The 13,140-nt window shown below is 43.0% G+C and overlaps 1 protein-coding gene across 5 annotated transcripts in view; it reads left to right on the forward strand.

Annotated features, from left to right (window-relative positions):
- Nucleotides 1–13,140, forward strand: part of ALS2CL (ALS2 C-terminal like) — a 39,803-nt gene that overhangs the window by 19,728 nt on the left and 6,935 nt on the right. For all 5 annotated transcript variants that reach the window (XM_085562056.1, XM_085562044.1, XM_085562051.1 and 2 more), the window contains exons 15-20: nucleotides 476–553; nucleotides 3,887–4,197; nucleotides 7,025–7,198; nucleotides 8,643–8,736; nucleotides 9,794–9,951; nucleotides 11,796–11,858. In XM_085562056.1, coding sequence (XP_085418182.1) covers nucleotides 476–553; nucleotides 3,887–4,197; nucleotides 7,025–7,198; nucleotides 8,643–8,736; nucleotides 9,794–9,951; nucleotides 11,796–11,858 — 878 coding nt within the window. The remainder of the gene's footprint in view (nucleotides 1–475; nucleotides 554–3,886; nucleotides 4,198–7,024; nucleotides 7,199–8,642; nucleotides 8,737–9,793; nucleotides 9,952–11,795; nucleotides 11,859–13,140) is intronic.

The following is a 13,140-nucleotide window of genomic DNA, read 5'->3' on the forward strand; positions in this document are numbered from 1 at the left end:
ATTCCCTGGAATGGGCACATTCCCAACACTACCAGAGCTCCGGGATTTTCCAGGGATTCGTGGGGTGGCTCCTGTGCCAGGAGTTGGGTTTTGATCCTTCTGGATCCCTTTCCCACAGGGAATTCCACGATTCCACAGTTGCTGTTTTCTTGGAATCATTTCCCAAAGAATTCCCTAAAATATCCCAGGATTGGGGTCACCACGAGTTTGATCCTGTGACGATCCTTGGTGTCTTTTCCTGGATTTTTGTTCCTTTTCCATGGAAAATCCATGGAATGATTTTGTTATTCCAAGTTTCCTGACCTCCTGCTCCATGAGTTTTCCCCGGAGCTTCTCCCACACATTGAGAGGAAATGTTTGGCTTTAAAAAAAAAAAAAAAATCTTGGAATGTAGATCCCATAAATTTCTCTGGGATGAATCGGACCAGGTGGGAAGTTCATTCCACGAATTCCTGACTTTTCCTTTCATCCCAAGGGTTCGGGAATTCTGCTCCTGGAAGATGGCTCCGTCTACGAAGGGAACTTCACGGAAGATCTGACGTTCGTTGGAAAGGTGGGAATTTTCTTCCTGGAATTTCCCATGGATTCATCTCCCAAGTTCATTCCTTCCTGCTCCGCTCCCCCCAGGCTTCCTAAAAAACCCAATTTTCCAAATTTTGGGAATATTTCCTGCAGAGGAAAAGCTGAAGCTTTTGAGAGATTTTGGGAATTTCGGGAATATTTATTAACGTCAGGTTCGGTTGGTTTGGGGTTTTTTGGTTGAGTTTTTGGGATTTATTTTGAGGTTTTATGGGACATTTTTGGTCGAGGTTTTGGGGTTTTTTGGGGTTTTTTTCGAGGTTTTTATTGGGTTTTATGGGGTTTTGTTTTTGTTTCGTTGAGTTTTACAGGACATTTTTTATGGAATTTTTGGGGTTTTTTTTTTGTTGCAATTTTGTTTTTGGTTGATGTTTTGGGATTTTTTTTCTCTTTTTTGTGGTTTTTTTATTGAAAGGATATTTTTGATGGAGGTTTTTGGAGTTGTTTTCTCTTTTTTGGAGTTTTTATTGGGTTTTATGGAACATTTTTGGTTGAGTTTTTTGGTGTTTTTTATTGGGTTTTTACTGGGTGTTATGGGAAACTGAATTTTTGGGGTTTTTTACATTGGACTTTATGGGAAATTTTTGGTGGAATTTTTGGGATTTTTTTGGTTGGGTTTTATGGGACATTTTTCCTTGAATTTTTGGGGTTTTCTGTTGGGTCTTTATTGGGTTTTATGGGATATTTTTGGTTGAATTTTTGGATTTTTTTGTGTTTTATGGGACATTTTTGGTTGAGGTTTTTTGGCGGTTTTTTGTTGGGTTTTTATTGGGTTTTATGGGACATTTTTGGTTAAATTTTTGGGGTTTTTTGTGTTTTATGGGACATTTTTGGTTGAGGTTTTTATTTTTTTGTTGGGTCTTTATTGGGTTTTATGGGACATTTTTGGTTGAGTTTTTGGTGTTTTTTGGTTGGGTTTTTATTGTGTTTTACAGGACATTTTTGATGGAGTTTCTAAGGGTTTTTCTTTTTTTTTTGGGTTCTTTTTATTGTGTTTTACAAAACATTTTTGATGGATTTTTTTGGTGTTTTCTATTTTTTGGGGGTTTTTATTGAATTTTATGGTACATTTTTGGTTGAGCATTTGTTTTTTTTTTTTTTTTTTCTTTTTTTGACTGTTTTTATCAGGTTTTTTTGGGTTTTTTTGGGGCTGCAGCTGCACCCGAAATCCTTTTTGATGTTGGGAACAAAACCATTCCGAGGCCGCGGAAATTCGGGATTTCGCCGTCCGGGCCCTGCCCTGCCACGCCCCGACTCCTGCGGTTGGATTCCGACGGAAATTCCCGCTCCGGGGCATTGAGAAAAGGAATTTTCCAGAAATCCGGGAGGAGCCGGGCAGGAATTCTGGGAGCTGGCGCAATTAACGCTCGTTAATTAACGCTTGCCAAGAATTCGTCGTCCCCGCCCTCCTCCAAGGGCTGAGAAAATGGTGGCGAATCCAAGATTTCCTGGGAATCCGGGAATCCCCGGGAGGCGGGAATCCGGGAATTCCCGGGAAATCCGCGGGGTGGATTTTGCGGGATTGGTTCCGGCGCTGGGATGTTTTCCCTCCAAAATTCCTCTTTGGATTCCGGGGCAAATCCGGGGAAATCCGGGATTCGGTGCAGCTGGAATGTGCTTCCCGCTTTTCTGGCTGGAATTCCAAAGCAGATTTGGGACATTGATTTGGGTTTAATTTTGGGGAATTTTAGTAATTAAGAAAGAATTGAATGAATAATAATTGAGAATTTAATTATAAATGGCGAATGGATATAATCAGTGAGAATTTAATTATAAATAGAGAATTTAATAGTGAAGAATTTAAAATGAAAGAATTAATAATAGAGACTTTAATAATAGACAATTTATATAATAAAAAAGAATTTAATAATGAAGAATGTAATAGTAAATTTAATTATAAATAGAGGATTTAATAAGTAAAGTATTTAAAATTAAAGAATTTTATAGTAAATAGAGAATTTTTATAGTAGAGGATTTAAGAATACAGAATTTATAGAATACATAGAGTTTAATAATAAATAGAGAATTTAGTAATAATGTGGCTAATAATTAATTTAATATTGAATTATTCTATTAGATTTAGAATAGACAATTTAATGATATAGATAATTTAATAATAAAAAGATAATTTAATAATAGAAAATTTATATAATTAATACAAAGTGCAATAATAGAGTTTAATAATTAGAAAATTCAGTAACAAATAGAGAATTTAATCATAAATAGAGAAATTAATAAATTAAATTTTAAAAAAATTAAACAAAATAAAATTATTAATAATAGAGAATTGAATAGAGAACTGATGTTGAGAAATTGAAGTAAAGAATTTAATTTACAATTAAAAATAATGACATTTATCATTTTAATTTAATTCTTAATCCCAGAGTTTTCCACAGGGAAAACCGTCCAGAATTTAATACTAAAAAAGTAATTTAATAATAGAGACTTTAACAACAAAAATTTAATAACAATCAAGAATTGAGTACAGAATTTATATAGAGAAATGGAAATAAGCAATTTTTAAAAATTAAAAAAATTACAGTTTTAATTTAATTTATAATTCCAGATATTTCTGCAGAGAAAGCTACCCAGAATTTAATAATAAATACAGACTTTAATAATATAAAATTTAATAAGAAATGGGCAATTTAACACCAAATCATTTAATAATAATCAAGAATTGAATAGAGAATTGATGTAGAGAAATTGAAGTATTTTTTTTTAATTAAAAATTAATAAATGTTAGAATTTTTAATTTAATTAATAATTCTAGCTTTTTCTGCAGAGAAGACTCTTTGGAATTTAATAATAAAAAGGGAATTTCATAATAAATAGAGAATTCAATAATAAAAGTGGAATTTAATGATAGAGAATTCAATAATAAAAATGGAATTTAATGATAGAGAATTTAATAATAAAAATATTTAATAGAAAGGGAATTTAATAATAGAAAATTTAATAACAAATAAAAAATTTAACACCAAAAATTTAATAATAATTGAGGATTGAATAGAGAATTAAGTAGAGAAATTGAAATATGTCATTTTAAAAAGTATGTAAATTAATTAATTTTAAAAAAATGAATGCAATTTTTTTTATTAGTACATAATTAAAAAATATTAAAAAATTAAAGTATAAATAATGTAACTATATCATTTAATAGAAATAATAGGATAAATAATAAAAAATTACACTTTTAATTTTAAAATGATAATAAACAATATACAAATGTATTTTACAGTTAGATTTACATTTATTTTACATGTAAATGAGGTTTAATTGAGTTAACGAGCGACTTTTTCCGCAGGGGAAGCTCTCGCTGCCCAACGGCTTCGTGCTCCAGGGGACGTTCGGCGCGCGCGGCACCCACGGGCGCGGCACCCATGGGTGCGGCACCCACGGGATCAGCACCCATGGGATCAGCACCCACGGGATCAGCACCCATGGGTGCGGCACCCACGGGATCAGCACCCATGGGATCAGCACCCATGGGCGCGGCACCCACGGCGGGATCAGCACCCACGGGATCAGCACCCACGGCGGGATCAGCACCCATGGGTGCGGCACCCACGGCGGGATCAGCACGGCCACCGAGCTGCCCCGGCCGCCGGCCGCCATGTGAGGGCCGGGATCCTTGGGAATGGGATTGTTGGGAATGGGGTCCTGGGAATGGGGTCCTGGGAATGGGATCCTGGGAATGGGATCCTGGGAATGGGATCCTGGGAATGGGATTGTTGGGAATGGGGTCCTGGGGAATGGGATAGTTGGGAATGGGATCGTTGGGAATGGGGTCCTGGGGATGGGGTCCTGGAAATGGGGTCCTGGAAATGGGATCATTGGGAATGGGGTCCTGGGGAATGGGATTGCTGGGAATGGGATCATTGGGAATGGGATCCTGGGAATGGGATCATTGGGAATGCGATCCTGGGAATGGGATCATGGGGAATGGGATCATTGGGATGGAATCCTGGGGATGGGATCCTCGGGAACAGGATCATTGGGAATAAGATCCTGGGGATGGGATCCTTGGGAACGGGACTGTTGGGAATGGGATCCTGGGGAATGGGATTGTTGGGAATGGGATCCTGGGGAATGGGATTGTTGGGAATGGGATCCTGGGGAACGGGACCATTGGGAATGGGATCCTTGGGATGGGGGTCCTGGGGACAGGATCCTGGGAACGGGGTCCTTGAACAGGGTCCTCGGGATGGAATCCTAGCGATGGGATCCATGGGATGAGACCCTCAGGATAAGGTCCTTGGTGACAGGATCCTTGATGATGGGATCATTGGGAGTGGGATCATTGGGGATGGGATCCTTGGAATGGGATCATTGGGAATGGGATCCTTGGAATGGGGTCCTCGGGGATGGGATCATCAAGATGGAATCATTGGGATGGGATCCTGGGGATGGGATTGTTGGGAATGGGATCCTCGGGAATGGGATCCTCAGGATGGGGTCCTTAAGCATGGGACCCTCGAGATGGGATCCTGGGGATGGGGTCCTTGGGAACAGGATCCTCAGGGATAGGATCCTAAGGATGGGATCCTGGGGATGGGATCCTTGGGAATGAGATCCTGGGGACAGGGTCCTGAGGATGGGATCCTCGGACAGGGTCCTTGGTGATGGGATCCTTGGGATGTGATCCTTGGGATGGAATTGTTGGGATGGGATGCTCGGGAAAGGGATCCTTGGAAATGGGGTTCATGGGATGGGATCCTGGGGATGGGATCGTTGGGAATGGGATCCTGGGGATGGGATCGTTGGGAATGGGATCCTGGGGATGGGATCGTTGGGAATGGGATCCCGGGGATGGGATCGTTGGGATGGGATCCTTGGGAACGGGGTCATTGGGAATGGGATCCTGGGGACAGGGTCCTCGGGGATGGGATCCTTGGAGATGAGATCCGCAGGATGGGATCCTCGGAATGGGATTGTTGGGATGGGATCCTCGGGATGGGATTGTTGGGAACAGGATCCTAGGGACGGGGTCTTTGGGATGGGATCCTAGGGACAGGATCCTGGGTAGTGGGATCATCGGGATGGGACCTGGGGATGGGATCCTTGGGAACAGGATCCTCGGGATGGGATCCTGGGTAATGGAATCCTCAGGAGTGCTCCGGATCCAGCCCCGTGGGCATTCCCGGGAATTGATCCCAGTGTGGATCTGTGGGAATGGGACAGGGAGGGGTGGAGCCCAGGGCGGTGGGAGGCAGGGATGGATGTTGGGCTGAAATCCTGGGATTAATTCCATGTGGGAATGAGGGAATGGATGTTGGACTGAAATCCTGGGATTGATTCCATGTGGGAATGAGGGAATGGATGTTGGACTGAAATCCTGGGATTGATTCCATGTGGGAATGAGGGAATGGATGTTGGACTGAAATCCTGGGATTGATTCCATGTGGGAATGAGGGAATGGATGTTGTTCTGCAATTCCCTAGGGATCAGGGATGGGTGTTGGACTGAAATCCTGGGATTAATTCCATGTGGGAATGAGGGAATGGAAGTTTTAGTGCCATCCTGGGATTTTCATGGAATGAATTCCATGTGGGAAGCAGGGATGGATATTGAACTGCAGTCTTGGAATTGCCATGGAGCCAGTTCCATAGGGAAGCAGGGAATGGAGCTTTTCCTGAAATGCTGGGATTAATTCCATGTGGGAAGCAGGGAATGGCCCGCTTCAATTCCATCTTTTTTCCCCTCCAAAACATTCCCAGTCCCTCAGAGAATCCGTGGGACAGAAATTCCTTTTCCCTGAGCTATCCCGGCAGGAACAGCTCCTGGGAGTGGTTGCTCAACTCTTTTCCAGCTTTTCTGCAGGAATTCCAAAGGAGATAAAGAATCCTAATTAGGAATATTTAGGAATATCCAGCAGCGCATGGAGCAGGAATTCAAAAATTCCAGATTATTTCAGTCCCTTGCATCTGGAATTTTTTTCCCCCAAAGGATTTTTCTGGTCAGGACAAGACCCTTGAGGGTTTTTTATGGAATTCCCACTGAGGAATTCTGGAATTCCTGGAATTATGGGATTATCTGGGAATGGTTTTGGTGGGAATGGAGCTGAATGATGATCCCATTCCATGGATCTTCCCACTATCCCAGGTGGATCCAAGCTGACCTTGGACACTCCCAGGGATCCATGGGCAGCCACAGCTTCTTTGGGAATTCCACCCCAGCCAGGAATTCCTTCCCAAAATCCCATCGAAATCCCCATTTTTCCAATGGGAAGCCATTCCCTGTGTCCTGTCCCTCCATCCCTTATCCCAAGCCCCTCTCCAGCTCTCCTGGAGCTCCTGGAATTTTCCCTTCTCCAGGAAAATATTCCCAGCTCTCCCAGCCCTGTGTTTCCATCAGATCCCAGAGAACATTCCCATATTTGAGGGGGAAATCCACAAGGATTTGGGAAGACCATGGAAAATCCCAATCCCGTGTTGTTTTCCAGCCAGCTGGGCCTCAAGGAATTCCCAGTGGAGAAGAGATGGACGGGAATCTTCGAGCAATTCCTGGAATTCCTCCATTCCGGCTGCAAGGAGGAAATGGAGGAATCTTTCACGGGATTCCACATCCAAACCAGCAAGGAGCTGAGGAAATCCCAGGAATATCTGTTCTGCCAGAGGTACTGAGGGAATCCTGGGAATCCCTGAGGAAATCCTGGGAATCCCTGAGGAAATCCTGGGAATCCCTGAGGAAATCCTGGGAATTCCTCTTCTGCCAGTGAGGGAATCCTGGGAATCCCTGAGGAAATCCTGGGAATTCCTGAGGAAATCCTGGGAATTCCTCTTCTGCCAGTGAGGGAATCCTGGGAATCCCTGAGGAAATCCTGGGAATTCCTGAGGAAATCCTGGGAATCCCTGAGGAAATCCTGGGAATCCCTGAGGAAATCCTGGGAATTCCTCTTCTGCCAATGAGGAAATCCTGGGAATCCCTGAGGAAATCCTGGGAATTCCTGAGGAAATCCTGGGAATTCCTCTTCTGCCAATGAGGGAATCCTGGGAATCCCTGAGGAAATCCTGGGAATTCCTGAGGAAATCCTGGGAATTCCTCTTCTGCCAGTGAGGGAATCCTGGGAATCCCTGAGGAAATCCTGGGAATCCCTGAGGAAATCCTGGGAATTCCTCTTCTGCCAATGAGGGAATCCTGGGAATCCCTGAGGAAATCCTGGGAATTCCTGAGGAAATCCTGGGAATTCCTCTTCTGCCAATGAGGGAATCCTGGGAATCCCTGAGGAAATCCTGGGAATTCCTGAGGAAATCCTGGGAATTCCTCTTCTGCCAATGAGGGAATCCTGGGAATCCCTGAGGAAATCCTGGGAATCCCTGAGGAAATCCTGGGAATTCCTCTTCTGCCAATGAGGGAATCCTGGGAATCCCTGAGGAAATCCTGGGAATTCCTCTTCTGCCAGTGAGGGAATCCTGGGAATCCCTGAGGAAATCCTGGGAATTCCTGAGGAAATCCTGGGAATTCCTCTTCTGCCAATGAGGGAATCCTGGGAATCCCTGAGGAAATCCTGGGAATTCCTGTCCTGCCAATGAGGGAATCCCAGGAATTCCTGTTCTGCCAAAGGAACAGGAACTTCTACTGAAGAATTCCTGGGAATTCCTGTTCTGTCAAAGGAACAGGAACTTTTACTGAGGAAATCCTGGGAATCCCTGAGGGAATCCTGGGAATTCCTGTCCTGCCAATGAGGGAATCCTGGGAATTCCTTTTCAGCCAAAGAGGAAATCCCAGGAATATCTGCTCTGCCAAAAAAACCAGGAACTTTTACTAAGGAAATCCTGGGAATTCCTGTCCTGCCAATGAGGGAATCCCAGGAATTCCTGTTGGGAATGCCAGACCCTCATTCCCACCCAGGAGTGTTGCGTAATTCCAAGAATTTTCCAGTTGTTCCCACTCAGGGAAAAGGAGCAGGAATTTCCGACCTCAGTTGGAATTTTCGCTGTTGAGCTTAATCCACATCCGTGAAAAATTCACTTTTTGGAATTATTTTAATGGCCCTTTGGAATTTGCCAGTTGGGATTTCTCCATGGGTGGTTTTCCCTCCCCAATTCCCGTTTTTCCAGAGGCGCTGAGGAAGTTTCTTGGAAGATTGAGGAGATCCTGGAAGAGCTCGTCCAGCACCAGGAGCCGGAGTCGCTCCAGAGTTATTTGGAGAAGGTGAGGATTGAAATTATTCATTACAACTATTAAAAATCATTAAAAAATATAAAATTATCAAAATCCAGGATTTGATGATAAATAATGGATGATTAAATAATTTGAATATAGAAGACATAATTTCATAGTTATTATAAGAATTTATTAATAACTAGAGAATTTAATAATAAAGAATTTGTATTATAAATAAGACATCTACTAATGCGTAAAGAATTTATAAATAAAAAGGGGATTTAATAATGAAGAATTTATTAATAATTAAGGAATTTATAAAGAGGAAATTTATTAATGGAGAATTTAATAACAAATAGAGAACTTCTAATAAATAGAGAATTTATATAATCAGTAAATTGAATAATAAATAATTTAATAATAGAGGCTTTAATATTAAATAGATAATTTAATAATAAAGCATCTAATAATAAATAGTTTAATAATAAATAGATAATTAATGATGGAGATTTAAATAATGAATTGGGAATTTAATTATAGAGAATTTGCTATAATAGCTGACTTAATAGTAGAGAATTAATAGATAATGAGGGAGAATTTAATAATAAATATTTTAATAATAGAAAATTTATATAATAGAGAATTTATTAGCAAACAAAGAATTTATGTAATAGAGAATTTAAGAATAGAGATTTTAATAATAAATAGAGAATTTAAGACGAAAGAATTTAATAATAAATGTTATTATTAAATATATATTTTATTATATTTGTTATATAATAAATAACAATTTAATACAATAATATATTTTTATTATATTTACTACATAATAAATAGAGAATTTACTTTAAAAACATAGAGTTTATAGAATAGAAAAATGAAGAATGAAGAATTTATGGAATAAATGGCGAGGTTATTTTCCCTCCGCCACTTTTCCCTGGAGCACCTTTTGTTCCCTCTGGAATATCCCAGCAAATCCCAACCGGCAAAGGGAGCAGAGAACATTTACGGGCATCCAAGAGATCCCAAATTCCAGCTGGGAATTCCGGGAGAAATCCAGGTGCCTCCTGGGGCTTTCCCTGATCCATGGAATTGGGTTTTCCAGGCGTTGGGATGTTCCCTGCATCCCTTGGGAAAGCTGCTCGGGGCTCTGAGCGCGGCGTTCCAGGCAACGTATTCCGGGATCGGAGCCAACCGGCACCTGCTGCCCATGGCGCAGGAGGAGGTCAAGTTCTACTCCAGGAAAATCTGGGAATTCTACCAGTGAGTCCAGCCTGGAGGTTTCCCACGGGATGGGAGCACGGAATGGATCTTTGGGATCGTGGGATTAGGAACCGGGCCTTACTTGTGTTCCTGTTTTCTTGGGAGCTCTTGGGAGTTCTTCAGGAGTTTTGGGAATTCTTGGGAATTCTTTAGAATTCTTTGGGAGTTCTTGGGAATTCTTCAGAATTTTAGGGAGTTCTTGGGAATTTTTGGGAGTTCTCTGGGAGTTCTTGGAAGTTCTTCAGAATTCTTTGGGAGTTCTTGGGAGTTCTTCAGAATTTTTGGGAGTTCTTGGCAATTCTTCAGAATTCTTTGGGAGTTCTTGGAAGTTCTTCAGAATTTTTGGGAATTCTTGGGAATTCTTGGGAGTTCTTGGGAATTCTTCAGAATTTTTGGGAATTCTTGGGAATTCTTCAGAATTCTTTGGGAGTTCTTAGAAGTTCTTCAGAATTTTTGGGAGTTCTTGGGAATTCTTCAGAATTCTTTGGGAGTTCTTGGGAGTTCTTGGGAATTCTTGGGAGTTCTTGGGAATTCTTCAGAATTTTTGGGAGTTCTTGGGAATAATTGGGAGTTCTTGGGAATTCTTCAGAATTTTTGGGAGTTCTTGGCAATTCTTCAGAATTCTTTGGGAGTTCTTGGAAGTTCTTCAGAATTTTTGGGAGTTCTTGGGAATTCTTGGGAGTTCTTGGAAGTTCTTCAGAATTTTTGGGAATTCTTGGGAATTCTTCAGAATTCTTTGGGAGTTCGTGGAAGTTCTTCAGAATTTTTGGGAGTTCTTGGGAATTCTTCAGAATTTCTGGGAGTTCTTGGAAGTTCTTCAGAATTCTTTGGGAGTTCTTGGGAATTCTTCAGAATTCTTTGGGAGTTCTTGGAAGTTCTTCAGAATTTTTGGGAATTCTTGGGAATTCTTCAGAATTCTTTGGGAGTTCTTGGAAGTTCTTCAGAATTTTTGGGAGTTCTTGGGAATTCTTGGGAGTTCTTGGGAATTCTTCAGAATTCTTTGGGAGTTCTTGGAAGTTCTTCAGAATTTTTGGGAGTTCTTGGGAATTCTTCAGAATTTTTGGGAGTTCTTGGGAATTCTTGGGAGTTCTTAAGAATTCTTGGGACTTCTTGGGACTTCTTGGGATTTATTTGGGAGTTCTTTGGGAGTTCTTGGAAGTTCTTTGGGAGTTTTTAGGAGTTCTTCAGAATTCTTGGGAGTTCTTGAGAATTCTTGGGAGTTCTCGAGAGTTTTGGGGAGTTCTTGAGAATTCTTGGGAATTCTTCAGAATTCTTGGGAGTTCTTTGGGAATTCCTGGGAGAGTTGCCTCCTTGAGGTGACAGTGTCAATCAGGGCACAGATCCCTGTGGCTGGAAATCCGTGACTGCAGGAAAAATGGGATCATGGAATGCTTTGGGTTGGGAATCTCATCCAGCTCCAATCCCTTCCTACTATCCCAGGTGGCTCCAAGCCCTGTCCAGCCACTCCTTGGACATTTCCAGGGATCCAGGGACAGCCACAAATTTCCTGGGAATTCCATCCCAGCCCCTCCCCACCCTCCCAGCCAGGAATTCCTTCCTAAGATCCATCCCAAACCATTCCGGGATTCTCTTGGAAATCAAGACAAAGCCCAGCTGCTTTTCCAGAGTGGGATCAGGAATTGTGAGCACTCTGCTCTTTAGAATCCATGGAAATTCTGGAATTCTCAGCCATTCCTGGTGCTTCTGCTGCTCGAGCAGAAACCCCTCAAACACTGCAGCAGCTCTGCCGGAATTCCAGGGATGTTCACTGATCTCACACTGGGATTTTTGGGATTTTCCTTAAAAAAACCGGGAAGGAACTAATCCTTGTTTCTGCTCTCCAGGGGTTTGCTCCGGCTGGCCCTGGAGCGGAAGGGCCGCGTGGCCCCGGAGGATGCGGATCCCAGGTGGGTGGCACCTCCGGAGCTTCCGCGTTCAGATCCCGCTGGGATCTACGAGGGGTCCCGAAATCCAGGAAGGGCCGAGCTCATGTTTGTCCGCTTGAGCCAGGCTCAGCGCCCGGCTTTTCCCAGGGACTCCAAGGATTTCCTGGAGATCCAGGTTTTCCTAGGGACTCCAAAGATGTCCTGGAGTTCCAGGTTCTTCCCAGTGAATTTCCTGGAGATCTCCTGGAGCTCCAGGCTTTTCCCAGTGAATTCCCTGGAGATCTCCTGGAGCTCCAGGTTTTTCCCAGTGAATTTGCTGGAGATCTCCTGCTGCTCCAGGTTTTCCCAGGGACTCCAAAGATTTCCTGGAGCTCCAGGTTTCTCCCAGTGGATTTCCTGGAGATCTCCTGGAGCTCCAGGTTTTCCCAGGGAATCCAAAGATTTCCTGGAGTTCCAGGTTCTTCCTGGTGACTCTGGAAATCTGGAGCTCCAGGTTTTTCCCAGTGAATTTCCTGGAGATCTCCTGCTGCTCCAGGTTTTCCCAGGGACTCCAAGGATTTCCTGGAGCTCCAGGTTTCTCCCGGTGAATTTCCTGGAGATCTGAAGATCCAGGCTTTTCCCAGTGAATTTGCTGGAGATCTCCTGGAGCTCCAGGTATTTCCCAGGGACTCCAAAGATCTCCTGGAGCTCCAGGTTCTTCCTGGTGACTCTGGAAATCTGGAGCTCCAGGTTTTTCCCAGTGAATTTCCTGGAGATCTCCTGGAGCTCCAGGTTTCTCCCAGTGAATTTCCTGGAGATCTCCTGGAGCTCCAGGTTTCTCCCAGTGAATTTCCTGGAGATCTCCTGGAGCTCCAGGCTTTTCCCAGTGAATTTCCTGCAGATCTCCTGGAGCTCCAGGCTTTTCCCAGTGAATTTCCTGGAGATCTCCTGGAGCTCCAGGTTTTTCCCAGTGAATTTCCTGGATCTCCTGGAGCTCCAGGCTTTTCCCAGTGAATTTCCTGCAGATCTCCTGCTGCTCCAGGTTTTTCCCAGTGAATTTCCTGGATCTCCTGGAGCTCCAAGTTTTTCCCAGTGAATTTCCTGGAGATCTCCTGCTGCTCCAGGTTTTTCCCAGTGAATTTCCTGGAGATCTCCTGGAGCTCCAGGCTTTTCCCAGTGAATTCCCTGGAGATCTCGTGGCGCAGCGGAACCTCTTAGATCAACTTGTGGCCACCACAACCCAACCGCGCCAAGCTCGGAAGAGCGGAAAACAAGGAGAACCCCTTGGGAAATCTCTCTTCCGTGGCTTTGGGAATATCCACAT

The sequence above is a fragment of the Lonchura striata genome, chromosome 2, assembly GCF_050655825.1.
Source record: "Lonchura striata isolate lonStrDom1 chromosome 2, ASM5065582v1, whole genome shotgun sequence".
Classification (NCBI taxonomy): domain Eukaryota; kingdom Metazoa; phylum Chordata; class Aves; order Passeriformes; family Estrildidae; genus Lonchura; species Lonchura striata.